This window comes from Scleropages formosus, chromosome 1 (genome assembly GCF_900964775.1).
Source record: "Scleropages formosus chromosome 1, fSclFor1.1, whole genome shotgun sequence".
Taxonomy (NCBI): Eukaryota; Metazoa; Chordata; class Actinopteri; order Osteoglossiformes; family Osteoglossidae; genus Scleropages; species Scleropages formosus.
Genome location: NC_041806.1, coordinates 22,952,852 through 22,973,637, shown reverse-complemented (window position 1 = coordinate 22,973,637; position 20,786 = coordinate 22,952,852). Strand labels below are relative to the sequence as shown.

Here is a 20,786-nt window from a genome sequence, read left to right as displayed (position 1 = left end):
ACCCCTCCTGCTGAGTCTGGATCAAGTCAAGCAGCCACAGAAAGGCAAACCCAACAACAGCTCCTACAAAGTGAGGAAATCCTTCGCATTTGAAATGACTCACCTGTTCTTAAAGGTTTCGAAAATTAAAGTTCAGTGGTGGGTTTTGTGTCGTCTGCGAGGGGCAATGACGTGATCGAAGAGATGGTTGTTCTACCCTGCTGTCACCTCTGAGGTCCTTCACTGAAAATTCAGAGGAATCGGTTACCTCACCCACCCCCCCATCCCTGCTTTGCTCTCCCGTTCGTCCAACGTATTGGCCCAGAGAGACGATAAAGCTGGATACAAGGCGCCAGAGAGCTGGCTATCAGATACAACAACGAAGGTCGGAATTACATTCCACCTGCACTCAAGAATGCTTCTAGCCAACCCTGGGGAGTGCAGGGAAGGGGGGGGTTGTAATCCATTAAACCACAGCTTCTGTTCAATTACAACAGAAGCAAAACAAAAGGCAGAATTCTTCCTAAATGGCTCACAGAAGCACCTTTTCTTTTGTATACTGCCATGGGGCACCAGAAGATGAATGGGCAAAAACAGACAGACATCCATCTGTGTCTGACTGTAACTTTGTTGTGAAAAAAAAATCATTGAGACAAAAGTCAGCAGTTCATACTTCACAGGATGCTCACTGGAGGAGAGAGATAAGAGCAATCGCTTTTTCCACCTTCCCAGGCCTTTAAGAGGTATAAATCATGGATATATTTTAAGGGATATAAAGGATCGTACATAATAGTGTCTGTCACATGTCAAAAAAGGAACTCCTTGAACGAATAGATGGAAATGTACATGCAAAGAACCCCGTCTGAGCCTTTTTGTGAGCCTCAAAAAACCCTGATCTGGAAACCTTCCTTGATTAGCCTCTGGTGATTAGACAAAAATCCTGGTTGAGGCATCGAGGCAACCGAGCTCTTCCTATCTTTTCCCTAACAGACACAGATAAATCGTCACACTTTGCTGCGTGTCCTCTGACATTTCACCTGGATAACTGATCACCTACTGCAACTCGTTCTTTTTAGGGGCAAAATTCTCCATCCTCCTGCAGGTCCTTGTCCTTGTCAGGAGCTCCCGATTTCATTTCACATCTCACTTGTCTCATGCTCACTGGTAGTCAAGAGCTTGGGAACAACATTTTCACTCTAGTCATTGCTTCACCCAACACATTGTAGCCGTATCACTTACGAACACATTCTCTTCGACATTCATCATACCAACCAGTACCTCACACCACACTGTACCAAGCTTCTGGTCTAAGCTATGGTGTTATACTGTGAACTACTATAGTGCCCTCCGATCTGGTCTTCTGACCTCTGCCATCAAGCCTCTTCATCTGTTGCAGAACATTGCTGCAGGAGTTGTATTCAACCTCCCAAAGAGTTCCCATGTGTCTCCCCTCCATATCTCTTCCTATTGGCCTCCTGTAGCTGCTTGTATCAAGTTCAAGACTCCGGTTACAGCCTACAAGACAGTCGAAGGACTCCCACCATGTTACCTACAGGACCTGATCCATCCTGACACCTCAGCAAGAATGTAACACTCCTCTACCTCTGACCCCGTGCTAAACTGAAAGCTGTCTGTGCTCAGTCTTGGCCTTGATGTCATACAGTAATTTCGAACCTGAGATCCCAACACCTTTTTAAGTTAGCTTTTCATCACCTGTTATTTTCTACCTTACCTATTTTACTATTTATATGTGACTTCCATGGGCAGCTAACTGAATATGTGCACTATGACAACAGCTGTATCCAACAAATGAGAAGAGCTTCTATAATTCTGTGTATACAGTATATCTAAACCCTCTGCTCGTTTGAAATGCACCTTTGATAACTCAGAGTTGCATGTCACTTTGGAGAAAAGCATCTGCCAGATACATGTAAATGTAAAGTTACTGACATTCTTATGTCAGTCATTCAAAATGCCTGGGAAAAAAAAAGAAAAAAAACACATTTACAGCATTGAGTTTTTGTCCGCTTGGCTGGATGCTGCTCAGTCTGAATGCATTTCAGTCACACTGTTCTCTGCTAGGGATGAGTTGAATATGCCATTTGGATTTTATGGTGCACCGGCACTGTGGCCTGCCACTCCTCATTTAGCTGCAGTGTTCTGGGAAAACAGTGTATGACGGACAAAGGGAGTGATAGGCGGGTTGGTACCTAGCAGGCAACCATGGAGGAATGCAGATGACATTGCTTAATCCCTTAAAACCAAGAATACAGGCCAGTACCTCAATCTGGATAACCATGTGAGCCCCTTAAGGGCTTTGCAGAGAGCAGTAGGAAGGGCTGGGGGTGGAGTTTGGGCCTTGCTGTCACGTTGTGCGCATGTGACCTGGACAAAGCAGAGCAAGGTGGAGGGGCCTTGGTGTATTCTGCGTGAGAGGAACCATTAATCTCCTGCCCTCACTGCAACGGCACTCACAATAATACTTCCAACGGTATGAGAAGCACAGTATCGCCAGGGATAAGTAAAGGAACATGTCGCATGCAAATTGTTATCTGCACCTGTACTTTGTCACACTCGCCAAGGGGTCAAAAGGCAGATTTTTTTCACAGCTCCCTTAATTTAAACATCCATGCGACCCCCATGTGTTCAGTTGATGCCCAAACTGAGAATGCCATTCCTACACAGATCACAAAGAATACTCATAGACTGTTTGAGTAACCTATGCACCTATGTACCTCGTCCATCCAACACTGTCAATTTTAAAAAAACACTGCTAAAGATCTCTGGACATCAAAAATTCACTACAAATCTGCCTTACGTGAAGCAGACCTTTAATAAACCTACTTCCGCAATGAGTCACACAGTCGAAAGCTGAGTTTGGTCCTCTTTGCTCCTAGCTACGCAGCGCAATAAAGCAGGGAATGAGTAAGTCTCCATGTCCAATAAAAACCCGCAGTGGCATCAGACTTGTAGAAGTCCAACAAGGTTAGCATGACATTCCTCATAAACTCTGCAACCCCAGCATATTCAACCTTTCTTTATTAGACTAAACATTATACACTGTTCACTTCCTTGCATTTTTCACCTGTTTCAAATGCCCTGACCTGAAATGACCTGAAGAAAATAAGATGGAAATTCAGCTGCAATAACAATAAAACCACGTAACTTAAAAAGGCAGTTCTCCTATATGGGTGAAAAGTTATCTAATTTGCAGTCTTTGGAAAGGACTAGATTTGTAATGCTCATTCATTTGAAATATTTCTGAGCAGCTTAAAGCATCTGCTGACCACTGATTAGAACTTGCGTCCCTGGTTAATGAAGAAAAATGGCTATCAGAGTTTATAACTGCATTTGTCTGCATGCCATCTCCGGCTCTGCTAAAGTCATTTCCCGGTGTCCTGGCTGCAACCTTGGTGACAGCACACCTCGTGAGTTCCGGGCAGGAGGTTTTAAAGGTAAGCGCAAGAAGTGGTGATGAACTTCCAGTCACCATCTGGCCCTATATCCCAGAGCTGCTGTCACTCACCTTGTTGTTATGGCTCCTACTATGGATGTAATTTATGCAGTTCATTTTACTGCTACTTCTACTATTACCGGTATCTCTGTTGATCCTGCTCTAACTGCTGCTCTCACTGTTGTTACTGCTGTCATCGCAATTGTCAGTGTCGCTGCTGTTGTTACTTTTGTTACTGCAGTAACTGCAAGTATTGATACAACTGCTGTTTCTGTCACTGCAAGAAAAGGATCACAGCATGGGCCAGTCGGCGCACAATGTGGCTCCAGCGACATTTCTGGTCATGGCAGCAAGCCCTGAGATGTGCAAGTCATTCAAGCTTTGAATGTAGAGTTTCGGCCGTTTCTCACGCTGGACAAAGACTGGTGAACTCAGCTGTTCAGCAGTACAGAACATTGCAAATGAACACAATCTCCTATGACTTACAGCCCTGACACACGTCTCTTTTCCCAGAGAGATGCTAAGACCACATTTGTTTAAAATATCCCTCTCCCCGTTTCCTCCTGCCCCAAGAATGAGCTTCCCACGAGCCCTCACTGAGAGGAAACCAGGGAGAATACATATGACAAACAATAGGTGCACAGGCTCTGCTGATCTTAATGAACATCTCAAGTATTAACCAGCCTGAAACACATATGGAAAATAAGGATTGAAACCGTAAGCCTTGTGTCTTTCAGTGATGCTTTTCATATTTATATTTAATTGTAATCTTTCATTGATTATTACGATCATTTAAAGTTTTAAGTAACTTTCAATATTTTTCAGAATGCTTGGAAACAGGTGAACGGACCACCAGGTGGAAGTTTTTTAGTTTTGCCCCACTGCAGAGAAAGCAATGAACCCAATAGTTTTTACCAGGGAGCCTAACCCTATTCCGTTGTCCTACCTAACCTGTAGAGTACAACAGGCCACATGTTTGTGTTTTTCCTTTTATGGGGGCTGCAGTCCCCAACCAAACAGTCACATCAAACTTATCTGTGACCTGGGACTTAGCTATACACCATTGTGATGTACCAACCCATCGCAGGACTACAACAGACAACATTAAACTCCATTTGGAATTTGTGCATCTCATGCAAAACACACAAGAAATATTTTAAATGAGCGTAATCTCTGTAATTACAGCAATCATCAGATGTGCAATTGCATCTCAGACCCTCTGCCCACAAAGCCACCGCATAGATAAACTGGCTCAATATCCATCCATATGTGGTGTTTGTTTGTCTTGCACCTCTAAAAAGCAACACCCTCTTGGACTACTGGAAGATCTGAGTGAGGGTCCAAACTTGCCAGTGCAGTCAGCTGCCCTGAAGTGACCTCAACGTTACACAACAGGACTAATCCAGATGTGCCACCTCTCTTGTCCTCCTTCCCACAACATCTTGTCTGTACACAAGCCATAAGTGCATGGATAAATCCCTTGCTCTCAACCTCTCCCTCAGGCTACAGAGCTGGACAGAAAAATCATGCGTACTACTGAACTGTGCATTTGGGGCACTTTTCTGGTGTCATTTTGACAGAATAATCAATCCTGTTTTTAAAAAGATGTTTAAGTTTCTTGTTTTGTCACCTACGTTGCATTCAAGTAGGTTTCTATAAACATACTAACCCAGTTCAGGGAGGACTTTCAAGAGGATCAAAACCTGACTGAAACCTTCATGGCATGAGACCATATGAGAGAAAACTGGGGTGTATTGTGGTGTGCTTTTTTTATGAGAATTAAAGGGAACAAGTCTTCTGTAGAATGGGACAGCACCCACATTGGCTCAAGAGATGGTCATATTAATCCCGCCTTCAGTCTAGACTACAAAGTTGGTGAATGAATGGCTGACAAGCAAAAGCTTCACACAGCTTCCCAGTATAATAACACCTCTCTTCTAGAGACTCAAGTTCATAGCAGAGGGAAGAAATCACACTGTTGCTAGGAAACTGTAAAGTAACGTAACGTAAATTGTGCAGGTTGTGGCTGCTGAAGACCCAACCAAGAGTCAAACCTGTTACGTTGGTGCCGTGACCCAGATATTCGAGACGGACACATATCAGTTTGCAGGAGTTTCTGTTGGTATTTTTAGACAGTGTGGTAGAGAGAAGTGGAGGTCACAGGATGTTTTCTCAGTCCACGAAAACAACACTGTTCTCCAGGTTTGAGGTCAGGATTCTGTTCTGTAGCTCAGAGGATTAATTGTGTCCTAAGGAATGTGTCTAATCTGAATATACAGTTACAGTACATGTGGGCCCTCTGAGACATAGGCTACTGTCACGCCATATATGCCAAGATAGCAGAGATACAACCTTCAGTTTCCAGGATTTCAGAAAGCTCTCTAAGCTGCTCTAGATGACAGAAAAACAAAAACAGGAGGACAGCAGAGTCACCAGAGAAATTTCAGAGGAAACAGTTGCACTTGCTTCATAAATAATCCAAAACTTTCAGCCATTACCTCATCCTGTGCCCTCAAGGCTCACTGTGCTTGTCATAGTGCAATGTCAGTGACAGGGGCACCTCATCTTTCCATACAGCCTGTGTTGGTCTTATTGTCCTTGAATTCACTCGCACTCTTGTCTCCCTGGTTGCTCATGCCTTCAGTCCATCCATCAGCTTTCATTTCATTCATTCCTACAAGAGTTAATGCCCTCCAGAGGAAATGTAAGAAATAGACAGAAATCTGAAATTATTCTCTGAATCCTGTCTAGAAGGTTATGGAGTACTTGAAGGATTTCTTGCAAGATTGAGTCAAGATATATTGACATGTAAATACTGTTTAACCTCCTTGACTTGACCAATAAGCCAAGTCAACTCATGTCATTCTCTTTCCCATAGTGCAAAAAACTGGCTCTAGCACAGCATCTATGGGTTTTCTAGCAGAAAAGTGACTGCAAGGAACTCTCCCTCTCTCTTATCCTGCTGATGTATCACAGCAGTTGACAAGAGAAACCTCCTGTTCTTCCAAACAGTTGCTGGAGTATCAGCAAGAGAGTGACCACAGTGAAATTACCATTTAATTACCCTTTGCACAACAACCCGCACAGCTTCCTTCCTACAGGCAAACTTTATGCATTCAGCACTTTCTCATGGAGTTATATCACATTCAAGCAAAAGTATTTGTATTTTTATTTCTAATAGGCATTTTATCACCCCATAATGTTACATATAATGTCATTTTTATATACTGTAAAATATACTAAAGCAATTCTGCTTTGTTTCAAAGGTAGATCACCAGTTCCAATGCTGAAACTTGTGCTTAAAACTTCAAATTATTACTACTTTGCTTTAACCACTACTTCTCCAGGGCTGTAACTCCAGAAGAGTTTTTACCAAAATCATTATATGCTCAAGTCAAATGGTCACCTGGGCGTTGATGATGAGTCCCATAACATGGTACAGGCTGTGTTGCGCAACACCAGTGCATACAAATTGCCTTTGTGACGGAAGCGCAAATACATCGCTCAACAACATGAAGTATCCTGGTGCTTTGGCCAACAGCCTTCTGGTCACACATGAAAATTACATCTGCCATTTTTGCTGTACTGTTAAATGTGTCTCTTTTATCTGTTTCTCTTGAAGGGGAATCAGCCAAGGATTTAACCCACTGGAGAATAAGCAGGACACAGTCTGACAGTGAAACGCAGTGTAAAATCAGAGCCTCCCAGTTGTGGCTCAAAACAGCGGAGATGGAAAAAAGAGGCTCTAAGGTTTTGAGAACTTATAGGTGTGGATTGCTGACAGCAGTCTAATTAGCTTATTTTTCATAACCCATGTCTACTGGGGGTATGCTAATTAAGTAATTGACTCATAAGCATGTTCTTTTTGAATCACTCTGTAGATTGAGTGAAAAAAGGGTAGCTGTAGGCTGAACTTTTGGTATTGTATGTTCAATATGTATTTTGTGATATTGTTTGCACTGTGTTTCATTGTTTGCATTTCTAAAATTGCCTTTTTAAAACTTGCAAAGTTTGTTCTCCCTCAACTCAATTTCTTTCTTTTCGTTTTTAGAGGCCTGACTAACACATCTACCAGTAGAAGGTAATCTGAACAGTAATAGACAGAACTTTCCTGAGCGACCCACATAAATTAGGCATTCAGCTATTGACCAGCTTGATCAGGGGATCAGTGTGATCAATTAGCCCATAATGCATAAGGTAAGGACTGGGGGAGAGACAGCTGATTCCAAATCAGTTAATGAAATCAGAAAGTAACATTCAAGGAGCGTAAAGGAACATTTAATGAGAACAATGCAAACACCATTAATAGAAAAAACAATCACATGCCTGGGACCTCCTCACTTTGCAGAAACATTATTAAGAGGTGGCATGTGAGCAGGGAGAGACCCGGTATTGACCCCCTCCCCAACATCCCCCTTCCCCCACCCCCAGGCGTCCTGTCACATGCTTGCTTCATGACTTCCCGCAACAAGCAGCTGTTTGTTCCAGTCCGACACAGACCTTCCCCTCTGAGGCAGCGAGACTCTAGAGAGAGGAGGATACTGATAGGGTCTTGAGGGCACACTTCACTCAAGCAGATGCTTCTCAATAGCTCCACCCACTTTCAATCCCATTCTGTAATGATCCCTTGCACAATGTTACACAAGATTAGCATAAATATTCCGTTAAAGTCTGTGGACATTTAGTTTCTGTTCCCTAGGGATATTTCCCATCATGTTGTGATTACAAAGTCTGTCCCACGATGTGACTCATAACCAAGTGATGAAGTTCTGCAAGAGTATGGATCATTGCTTGTAATATTAAACATGTTCAATATAGCTCTACTCTCGCCATTACTCGAGCTCCAGGGCACACCTGAAGAGCAGAGCAATGGGGCATTACAGTTCCATTTACTCTTTTGGGTCACACTTTCTTCTAAAGGGACTTACAATTCTAAACAATTTGCAGTGATTTCCCCCTGTTTATTTATTTATTTTTTTAACTTCTTCAGGGTTCAAGGGCAAAGGTTGCCTCCTAATCCATACTTCCTGGGAAATAAGACCCTGTGTTCTGAGAAAGACTCAGGACGAGAGAAGGGAGGGTGTGGAACACACACAGTTATTGGCACTCACTCAAATCTGGTTCTGTCCTCATCCAGCCAGCAGAAACCAGCACCTCCAGCATGCTTCTCACCACCTCCCCTCCTGACCCCCTGACCTGGAGAGTGCAAGACAGTTCAGACTGCACCAAGTTCACCCCTAGAGCCAATTACACAGGTATGGAAACCTGATCCGGAACAGAGCTTGGCCACTAAAGCAGTGTCTGCCCCGACACATTCCACCACCTGTCCCTTTTTGTGAAGGGTGTGTTGAGGGCTAAGGGTGTGAACATGCTTCTCAGTTCTCTAGGACATACAGTGCGAAGGCATCACAGGCCCAAAACATATTCCACATACCCAACATCATTCATTAGTCACTGAGGATGAACCCAACACACACAAAAAAACAGAAATGAGATATGATCACGTGAGTCACTGACCATATGGCTGAATAGAATGGCAGGCACTGTGGTAGTGACCACTGTGCCTGCGAGAGCCTTTCCTCTAAATATCTCAAGCTGTAATTCTATTTGGCACATTCCTTAGCTTTGACTACAGCAATAAGAAGGGGGTTTAAAGCACAGTTTGCACACAAGAGCTAGATCAGTGGTGGGAGTTTCAAAAGGTTGGTTACATTTAATAATCACAACTCTTTCTGTTACAAGGGTTGGATTTTACTCGTTTATTGTTATGATTTTGGTCTAGACAAGTTTCCATTCCATACCAAATGTGGCCCATTCGGTCTCCTGCCGCTAAGATTCAAATTGGACACAACGGTTTCAATTATTCACGGAAGTCAGCCACATCACATCAGTCATGCAACACTGCACAGAACTCAAACATAAGAAGGACGGGGTGGAGGGACACATCGCCGCAGTATTCAAGCAAACCTCTGTATAACTCCTCTGACTATTTTTTGCGGCCCCCCCCATACCTGACAGAATGTCACAGCCCTGGCATAGACCACACTTCTGTATCTGTTTTCATTTCTCATATGAAAAAAAAAACAAAGCAAATGCGCTATGTATTCAAAATACAATAATACTGTTTGAGTAATTATTCACAACTTTTTTTCTGCGATGCATATGGTCCAAGACTGAATTCTTTTAAATGCCTTTCTTATTTTAAATTCTGCTTAAACATTTACTCTGGCCTCACAAAGAAAAAAAAAAAAAAACAAGAAGACAAGATTTAATTTACAAGAACAATTCAATTCCAGGTCTATCTTTCGGTCATCATAGTGCTCGATGTCCTGTGAACAAAAGCTCCCAGTTTCTCATCAAGCAGCCACTTATCAGGCAGTAACTCATTGCTGGCTACAGCAGTGTATATCAGGGAGAGATTTCCGGAATAATGCATTTTGTCCTACATTGACATAAGGGGGGGGGTTATGTCTCACCAGAGGAAGGTAAGCGTTAGCACCACAAGCATCAGCAGCCTGACAACGAACACAGGCACAGCCTAAATATCTACGCACTTAGCGTCAGAGTCGTACTGATACATTAGTAAAAACACACTGATCGTGCTTATATGCTTAGTGATAGACAGAATTACCTACCTCATTTTCACTGGTGAGAGGCATGCCTTTCCAAAAGGTATTTAAATTTCGAGTTAACTGTCTGGATCCACAAAGGAAACTAACGTCATTCCGGCGTACAGTACACACAGATGGAATAAGTAGAATACCTGTTGCAACATCTCCTCACAGTTCAAGAATGCATGGTTCCATGTAAACTCCTCACACGCCAAAGCACTTCAGGTCCAACGCGGTCGCTAACAACTCTCCCGCCTCGCAACTTCCCGTCCCTCCTCCACGCTGATTTTGTTTTCCTTGGGTACTTTCTGGGTTTCAACTGAGGCTTTGCCGGTGCCTCAGCTTTGAGGTACGTTGGGGAAGGTTCTACCGCTTCGGCTGGACTTTAATCTGTGCCCCTGGGGCCCTGTCACATGATTCTCAAATGATCCTTACTTTGGAAAAAAAAAAATAAAAAATCTCAACACCAGTCTTTTTGGGGAATTAGATATCAGACATTGACAGAAATTTCAATGATTGTTTTTACTTAAAAGAGATGTATACTGTAATGAAATTAGTTAATTCCGTTTTAATATGGTAACCTCAATGCTGTGTAGCTGCTAGGTTGTTGTTGTTTATTTGGTGACCTACCATTACTTAGCCATTCATACTGCTGGAAGACTTTTACTAGAGCAAGTCAGGATATGTACTGTATGTTGCACAAAGGTACTACAGTGGAATATAGGATTCAAACCTGGGTTCTGTGAGCGCAAGGGCAGCACCTCCAGTCACTATGCTGCCCGTTTCTGTTTAGATGGAGTACAAAGCTCAAACAGTACTGTCAGCTTGGTGTTCAGTGGGGGATACTGGAGCTGAGAGGTGGCAATTCCTGCCTGTTTCACATGGACCTTCAGTGCTCAGACCTGTCTGACCCAGGAGTTTGCGTTCAAATCCTCCGGCAGAGTTCTCTTTGGAAACAGGAGGTGGGGTGCTGAGCTAGTCCTGCGCAACCTCCCTCCCCAGGGGCTGTGTGAGTGCTACCCGATGAGCTGGAGTCACAGGTCGTCACGCAGACCCGAAAACCACGCCAGTTGTCATCGCTCCATAATTAAACAGTTAGTCATCAACATTCCACATTCCAGCTTCACTCAGCTGTCACCCCTCAGAGCGAGGCCCTCACACAACAGCCTGAACAATCAAGTGTGATTAATTTTGTTTAATTCTCTCCGTTCAGCTGTCCTCAGGTGTGACCTCACCTTAGCAGCGCACTCTAGGGGGTCTCATGGTTCACCTGTGTGGGTGGGACTCCTGGTGGGCAGACACATGGCGTAGCGATGCAGTCCGTTCCATGGTGCGATGTGTTCGGATAAAGCAATTTACCGTGTGAGTACATCAAATCCTCTTTTTCTGCTTCACTGAGTAGTGCCTGCAGAGGAATAGCTGTATAAATTCTGTTGTCCTTGGCCATTATACTTGGGGCAAATCACTGCATTCTGATCATCTTCACTGACTTGCTGAGCTAAAATGCTACTATGCCTGTTTATCCTTCATTACTTGCCTGTTCAGGCATGAAATAAGCCAGCCTGTAAAAGAGCCCTTGAACCGCATCTCTCCCTTCGCCTTGCTCCAGACACACATTCATATGCTGGTGCAGGCACAGCACAGTGAGCCACGCCTAAGAAGCCGCAGTACTCAACCTGAGTAAAAATTTCATTCTATCGCCACAGGTGACAAAATTCGGACCCAGGCTTTTAACACACAACGTCCAGAAATCACGTGACCTCACGAAGGATACGTGGAAAAACCTCAGCTGGAGGCATACAGCTGAGCATTGTTCCGGAGAGGTCTGAGTGAAGTGATGAAAAACACCCCAGGCCTTTACCTTTAACCTCCGTTAAAGTGACTCTCACTTTTTTGTGGCTTTTGTCTGCTTAAATCAGTTTTCGACCAAAGGGCTGCAATAAAAGTATGACCTTTAACCCCCAGTCATGAATGTGAGTGTATCCCACACCACCTATTCAACTTTTTCTATATCACATGGCATCTGTACTCAGTAACTCAGTATACCTGTGCAAAAAAGATGAATTTACCTGTTGGTGTACCAGGGCGGCAGCACTCAAAGACTTCAAGTCTGAACTCTCTTTGTTCTTCAGCACCCTTGAACAAGGTCCTTAACCTGAACTGCTGTCGTACAACACATCCTGAATTGGTACAATAAATATTACCCAGCTGTGTAGATGAGTTAATCATTCTAAGCTGGTTTGGACAAAAATGTCAGCTAAATATACCGGTGTAAAAATAACACCTAGGGCAGTGCAGACTCCAAGGTCCTAACTTCTATCACACAGGACCATGCTGGTTGAGAGTTATTCAAGTTGTGAGCACAGTGACAAATATTTCAGAACGCCACTGAGACATGCAGTTAACAGGGGTGCAACTGGGGAAAACGCACGTGTGCTCGACCTTCTGGCACGCTCTGTTAAAAGAAAGTCTAAGTGCCAGACTATCCTTGAGTTTCAAGAGGTTACACACTAGATGACACCATGTGTCAGCAGGTTGTCTCAGCACTTTCCCCTGCGTTTAATTGTACTTAAGATGAATATCCCCCTTGCGTCTGGCAGATAAAGCTGGCCACTGCGGTACAGGCCTCTTCAGCATCGCTGGCTTTTCAGCCGACGGGGCCATAATCAAAGAGGAACATCACCAAGTTCCAGTGATCACCAGGGCTCTGATCTGGTGTTCTCTGCCCCATTAACTCAACAGTACTACGATGCTGACCAGAGAGGACAGAGCTGGTAATGTGTCACTCCAACAGTTGTAGAGCATGACACAGTTCGCACGCTCACCATTACCATAACAACAGGGAGAAGACCTAGGCGCACATTAATAATTTAGTGGCCCTTTGTTGGCCGGTGGTCTGTGATGAATACATGTGCGTCAAAAAATGGGGAAAGCTTTATCAGAAAGTCTTCAACGGAAGGCGTGATACAGCAGAAGTGTTGAAAAGATAGTAGTCAGGGAATTGTTTAGCGCTCTGCTGTTTGTAAGTTCAATAACAGCACTCCTTCCTTCCTCCGTGGAGGGATGGAGAGCTTATTTTGTCGATTTTATGCCTTCGCTTGTATTGCGGTACAGTACTTGAACAGACCTGCGTGAATAAAATGATTGTACATACATTTCAAAAGGGACATAATAGCATATGCTACAGACAGATAAAGCAACATAAAAGTAAATTTACCATGGAAAAAGTGCACTCATTTACCACAGGGTGGCGTAATGGTTATGTCAATGGTGTGAATACTTGAATAAAAACTACATCTGGTTGTTACAATACAGTAGTGCTTTGCATCATATTAATGGGTATAATGGTAATTTTTTCAAGTCACTTCAGATAAAAGTATTTGATATAACTTTGATATAACATTTGAAATAACTTTTCAGGAACTGACTTATTTTCATTTTATGAAGCAACATATTTCTTTCATAGTTTCTGGCGGCATCAAAGACATCAGATTTCTGTTGTGGAAAAGCAATTACAGGTGGTCCCTGACTTATGATGGTTTGACTTACGATTTTTTCGACTTTACGATAGTGAGCTGGCGACAGACATTCAGTAGAAATCATACTCAAATTTTGAATTTTGATGTTTTTCCCGGGCAAGCGATATGTGGTGCGTTACTCTCTTGCGATGCTGGGCAGCGGCAGCGATCCGCATCTTCCAGTCTGTCACGCAGAGGCGTGTATTAGGTGTATTAAATGCATTTTCGACTTACGATATTTTCGACTTACGATGGGTTTTGCGGAACATAACCCCATCGTAAATCAGGTACCACCTGTACTTAAAACTTAAGGGATGTGATGCTACATCAAACTCTGACGATACTATCAGCTTAAGCCATACACATGGAAATATTATGGAATATTGTTATCCATGTTTAAAGGAGCATGTGGTACAGACAAAAGACAGGGCCGTTGTTTGAAATACCACAAAGGAGTGAACTCCAAAGGATCAGACTGCTTTTAAAGTTGAGCTCATTCCTAGAAACAAAACTGTTCATTTAAAAGCACTCCGTTCATCCTCAGTGTAAACCTCTGATATCCCTCTTCACTTCAGGAACGTGTAAGTGCCTCATGGCTTAAAGAAATAGTCTAATCCTTTTAGCTCCACACCGACCATAATAAAAAGACCTGTCTTCCCTTGAAAAATCCTCCACTGTCACCAGCATCACCACCACCATCATCATCATCGCAAAGGGTACTACGATGAAAGCCAAAGTGGAGAAAAGGAAAGTAAAGTCATAGTCCACCCAATTAAGACAAATGTCCCAATTTCTAGCACTCTGCTGACAGCTGACATCCACCTTAAGCCAGGTCTCTACCTGGGTGGAGTGAGCCAGGTTGGATGTGACTCCAGATAATTTAATCAAACTGGTTGGACTGAAACACCACACTTTTCAACCTCAGTACAGTATCTGTGAAAATGTGACATGAACTGAAGGACTGCTTCAACAGATGTCTCTGGCCTAATACTGGAGATTAGTCATTAATATGGCCAGTAAGCAGATTGGGCTCCTGCAAGAAGCCACTGGAAACAGCCTGTTAGATGATTGCTTCATTGTTGTTGTTCAGGCAGCACCACAAAACACGCTGTTCACTTTTTAATTTGGGTTGTTTGTAAAACGTGAGCAATTCAGCGCTCCTGCCTAGGGTGGGTAATCTTCAACCCTCTGGAGTGAGATACTCCATTCTACACTGATTCTCAAAACACTGCAGATCAGGGATATAATTCACAGTAGTGGAGATTTTAATACCACTTCATCTACAGGGTCTATCGTGTTAGTAAAACGAAGACAGCTGTCGAAAATGAAAGCAATAAACTGTTGTAATTTAGTGATGCAAAAACAGTGTACACACTTAAAGAGCCAAAGTGCACTAATATTTTGTGTTCACTTAGCATGCAGCGCAATTAACTGCACAGCCAAGCTCCACTGAAATGATGGTCATCCACATCGGGTTTGTGGACATGAGCAAATGAATGATGGAACTGCTGAGGTTTCCATGGCAACCCTTCTTCCACAACAGCATCGCCACTGGTTGGACACAGGGGGTAGAAGAAGGGGCTCCTACGTCTCCTTGTCTCTGAATACTGATTTCCCTGTGAGAAACACCCAAAGACATCCCCAAACCCCAATCATCCACGCCAGGGCATGGCAGCTTCTCCAAGTGACAAAACTCAGAAACAACAAACATTAAAATTTAGTCATCCATGCAGCATTAGAATACATATTATAGAACTTTTTTCTTAACAGATCAGAGTTATGAGTCTGCCAACTGATCAAGCTGGGTGATGCTATAAATCAGTTCAAAGTCAAGGGGGCAGGAGAGTCTCACTTAGGACTTGAACCTCCATCCTCTTGGTCACAAATTCAGGTACTTAGCCACTCTTTCACCACACATATAACACTTCACCAGAAAATAGGGTTTACTGTTTTATTTTTGTTTGAAACGGTGAAGACATTGCTCTCCTATCACACTTGTTTGGTTTTATTTGTTTTTTGTTTCTTTTTTAGGGGGGGATTATTGTCCTTTTCAGGGGTAGATTATGTGAGCAACACCAAAGAGGCTCCATAAACTGTACGAGTCAAGCATGTATTAAATATGAACTCTTCAGGATGTGAAATCATACCAACTCACTCAACCTTCTTCCGCTCCCCTGTGCAAACAGTGCGCTTATGCTCCGTTCAGGATTGCGAGAATAAAGGATTAGGATATCCGATTCTGCTGTAGCTCTTCAAAGTGACGACTGCAGTTTTTTTCAGCATACTGTAAAGAGGATGTTATGGAAGTTATGTAAGTAGAGGATGGAATGTTACCTCATCCAGCTGTATGATAATAATGCATCACATGACCTGTCAAAATGAACACATTTTCATCCAGTATTTTTCTCATCTCAGAGTATTTATTAGCAATAATCTTTCCAACAAAAAGAGATACAGGGATGTATAAGTGAATAACTGGATGTAAATAAATGAATAAATAAACTAAATAAAATAAAATAAAACTACGTAAAATCAGGGCGTGAGATTTTATTATGGATTAAATGCCAGCATATGCAAGGCTTTCTCACTTATGAAAAATCCAAGTCATAATGAAAGAAAATGTGACATGTTTGTGTTCCATGCATTTATTGGATAAGAATAAGCCTCCGTCAATTAAGCGTACTATAATTAAGTACTTTACAGCCAAGCTGCGGGTGCAGCCAGCTGGCCAACAGCACAGGCAACTGCTGGCAGAACAACTTTGCTGCATGAAAATATATGCCTGGTTCAGTTGTCTAAGACATCGCAAAATAATTAAAAATGAAAGCCTTCACAAACTGTGTGACTCATTAGTGCAACTGTTGCAACAATTTTGATAAGCTACATGTTTTGAAGGACTAAATTATTACATCTGGAGAAACACAAATTTAAAGACCACAGTATCTAAACTATTTTGCTTAATAGCTCAGCAAAACAAATCATGTCAGAGTTACAGGTTTGCCTCTTGTGTTGTTTTTTTTTTGGTCAATTTACAAAATTTGGGTCTGCTTCTCTTTTGCAGTCCTATCAGCTGTCATAATTGAATCCCCCAGGTCTGAGGAACCAGGCTACTGGTTGTAATTGTAATCGATCGGGGTACAGTATGCAGACAGAGGACCAACAGTCCTGATCTGTTACTCTGCCTGCAAAGGTAAGTTCCAGCCAAATTGGCAGTGATCCATGGAAACACCTAATGGAGACAGAGGAATCAGGGCCACACTGCATCTGTCCAAGAAGCACAGCTGGAAAGTATAGTTCTATCCGACCGAATCGTCACTGGCGTCGACTGCTGAATGCAACCACTAAAATCAGCGCTGATCAGATCTCAGCAAAAGGAGTCTGGGCACTCTGCATGCAATCTGTGCCCATTCCCCTGTGCTGTGATAGATTTGAAGCTGCTGAAATGCAAGCAAATGGGCAAGGACAGGTGATGTAAAGAAAATTCTATTCAAATCTCTTCATTTTCTAAGAAGCAGAAAAGTTAAGTAGTTAAGGTCATGGAGTTCTAATGTAAAGGTTGCAAGGTCATGTTCCTCTAAAAGCCCTGCTGTATTATCCATGAGCAAGATGTTTAACTGAAATTGCTCCATATAAATGAGTCAAATTGTAAGCTGCTTTGGACATTGTTTTCCTTTCGGTGCGGTTGTAAGCAGTACTGTATTTGAAACCAATTTATCATTTTGATGTGTATTTATTTCAGTCTGTGTGCCTACACATAAGACCACTATAATTCTGACATTTAAATGAAACAACACTGTAATTTCAAATTTAAAAAAAGTCTCCTCCATCTGTTAGTTCTGGTAAACAGAAGCATGAATAAAGCAATCAGTTCAATGACAGAAAATATTTCAGAGCGGTGTTGCTCAATACTGCCCATTACACATCTGTGTATTAGGACATGGTCTCCTTTCCGCTTTCATCCACATCCCATCAACAGGTTTTTGTCATGCCTGACTGCAAAGCAACCTGGATTCTGGAAGCTGTGCCAACATATCTGCTGGATGACAAACACAGGTATCAACACGTCTAAGTTCTGGCCGTCTGCACCGATACTCTGCATATATATGTTTTTTTTCTTCGGTTAAAACTGCTCACGCCATGAGGTATTTCTTGGTTTATGTAAAGTGAAGCTATATGAGAAACCTTTTTGATGTCCAATCCAGCACCTTCCCAAACTAAAATGGTGTTTCTTCTGTTCCTGCCCAAAGCCACACTAGGTCACTTCCCTCAGTTATAATGTACACATTTTATTATTAGTAGGTATTATTAGATAATGTTAAAGAAAATGATAGTGATTATAAATTACAGAGGAAGAGATAGAGATGTTATGGAGAAAAACACTTGTAATAGTATGTCTCAGGCATACCAGGTTTTCCACACATGTAGTAAAATATACTAACATTACTGTGTAAAATTGCCCATGGCAGCCAAAGTTAAAGTTAATGGCCCAAGTGAAAAACACGTAAAATGCAAGTTATGTAACATTTTGCTGCATTTACAGTGGTAAAAATAGGCAATGTGTATACAAGGTGCATCTGTAAGTCTTTAAAGAGCAGACCGTGTCCTGGTCAGGACTGTTGTGCTGGAGCCTGAAGTTTCCTGGTTTGAATCCCACTCCTGTACCCTCAGTCAAGGCATTTACTGTGAATTGATAGGGTACCAATACCTTGCTGTATAAATAAATGGCTATATGACAATAAAGTTGACTAACATTGAAGACACCTTGAAAAAAAAAAACGTCGGATGAATAAGATTAATAAGAAATTAATGTAGGAACAGTATTGTCAGGTTCGACTGAGAATATTGAGAATGTAAAGTCCTTTCAGGTTCATCATGTTCTTGCGATCATGCGAGACCCCTGTGAAGCTCTTTAATGAACTGGCAGAGAGAAGTCGGATCTGTGCCCCTGGTCCGAAGATCACATATTGCTCTTGGAATTTATATACAAATCTGTATAACATAACAAACATACACAACGCCCGTTGATGTTCTTTAATTTCTTTGCATGTCTTATGGTAAAATTTTGCTGATTCGATAGACATGGACACTGACTGTATTGTATATATAATCCTATATAATTTTGTGTAGGCAGTGATATAAACAGTATATATTTAACGGACCGCAGAATAGTTGATTCATAGGACAGACTATCGTAGTAAATCTATGAACTGGCAAAAAGAAGGGAGCAAAACCGAAAATTAATTCTAAATTTCGGAAACAGGGAGGTTATTCACCAAGGTCATTTACACTGCTAGATACACTACTTATGCTATTATGGGTCACTCATGCAAACATCAGTGGAACACACTCTCTCTGTCATTCGCACACTAACGGTGAACCTAAATAGCAAGTCTTTGGACTGTGGGAGGAAACCAGAGCACCCAGAGGAAACCCACACAGACACGGGGAGAACGTGCAAACTCCACACAGACTGAGCGGGGATCGAACCCACGTCCTCTCACCCCACCCAGGCGCTGTGAGACCAGCAGCGCTACTCGCTGTCACCGTGCCGCTCCTTAAACACACCCCTGTACACCCTCCCGTCATTGCAGAGCCCGTCCCGGGTCTACTCGCGCTTTCCACTCGTTCATTTAAACACTCGGCGCCTCTTCCCCGCAGATCGAAGCAACTGTGTGCACTTTTCACACCGTTTCACAGCCGTCGCGCGCGCGGGCGCGCGCTGTGAAAACACACGCAGACACAGTCACAGCGAGTGTAACAGTAACTCGAGAGACGCGCGCCGATCGCTGACCGCATCCCCCCAGCCTGTTTCGGAGGAGATTCCACCAACAAGTTGGAGAGCACAGGATTTCACAGAGCACCTCAGTCTCCCGGTTCTGTCTACTTACATATCTGCTGATGAGATTCCGAATCGCATTAAAATCCATTCTTTTTGACAGCTTCCCCGGTGCTTTTATTCTATACCCGCCTCAGAGCTCCTGAGATGGGCTGGAACGCTAGCTAATTTTATTTTCTATTCTATAAAGATCCATGACATTCGTCCACTCTCTCTTGATTCAGAGTAAAGTAGAAGTCCTGCTTTTTAACGGCACATCCTGACATCTAATAATTTGTCACCTGTGAACAGGTAACGGAACGTCATAGTTTTGGGGGTTCCTTCATACGCTTTATGTTCTTTTTAATTTAGTGGAAAAAATAGTCTTTTCGTCGTATTCTTCTTTGTGTGTGGGAGCCTTTTCTCTTCTTTCTTGTCAAGTCCCCCTCCTTCCTTCTTTCCTCTTCTTTTTGTTGTTTCTTCCTCGCCTTCTCCTCACCTTCGCCTTCTCTGTAATCCTCTCGGCTCCCTGTCGTGCGCGAGCCCGAGCTTTTCTTTCGGTCTACGTCATGGGAGTGATCCGCGCATGCGCGCTCTCCGAGGGCACACCCACTCCTGTCCGGGCGACTTCTGTCATTGCCCCGTTGAACCCGTCACCGTAGCGGTTTAAACGGTGTGAAGGATGTCTTTTCCAAAATATTGCCTATTAATGACAAGAACAGCTGTCGGATGTTATGAAAAATCACTCTGCTACATCACTATGGGTTTCATATAAAACTTTTTTACATTATTAAAGTTTTGGTAAATTACTTTCCACAGGAAGCGGGGCAAAGTTATTCCCTATATTCAAGATGGAATTAAGTTAAATAGGCCTAGAGTAGTTCAAACATGCTTCAAGATTTTAAAAAAAAAAAACTTGTCCTTTAAGTCTTTATTTAAGAAAATATTTAGAATCTACTAGACTATTAATAAAAACAAGTAGTTCTAATTAACTGATTTGATATATCTAAATCTGTTCAAATACTATTTAATCCAATATAGTGAAAATATAATCCTTGTACAGCGTAAGACAATAGTGGCCCGCTGCAAGAGCATTTAATTAGTTGGTCTTATTCTATTGATTAATGGAAAATATGATATGTTTTGTTGAGTCTCAGATACTTTGAAGCGAATCTCTGGCCGAGAGATGCTCGTCTCTTCCACTGCCTATGTTGTTATGTGTGTTTTCTCAAAGTTTGGCATCAGCGCTCAATCATTTTGAATTACCTATTCGTTGCAGTCTCTTACACAGAAGCGTATTCCGTTAAAATTATCTGTACATTTTCAGGATATGATAACTTTTTAGAACTGTTTCTACGTATATATCTCTGTGGGAATTTAAATGCTCCCTCCGGGGCTTTATCATCTTC

General features: G+C 42.5%; 1 protein-coding gene across 7 annotated transcripts in view; it reads right to left on the bottom strand.

Annotated features, from left to right (window-relative positions):
* Positions 1-19,932, bottom strand: part of atp11a (ATPase phospholipid transporting 11A) — a 54,336-nt gene extending 34,404 nt beyond the window's left edge. For 6 of the 7 annotated variants that reach the window (XM_018750007.2, XM_018750008.2, XM_018750011.2 and 3 more), the window contains exon 1: positions 19,451-19,932. In XM_018750007.2, coding sequence (XP_018605523.1) covers positions 19,451-19,489 — 39 coding nt within the window. In that variant the 5' untranslated portion in view covers positions 19,490-19,932. Of the gene's footprint in view, positions 1-10,196; positions 10,246-19,450 lie in introns of those variants that run through there. The other variant, XM_018750009.2, reaches the window with a different exon arrangement.
* Between the last annotated feature and the right edge of the window lie 854 nt (positions 19,933-20,786).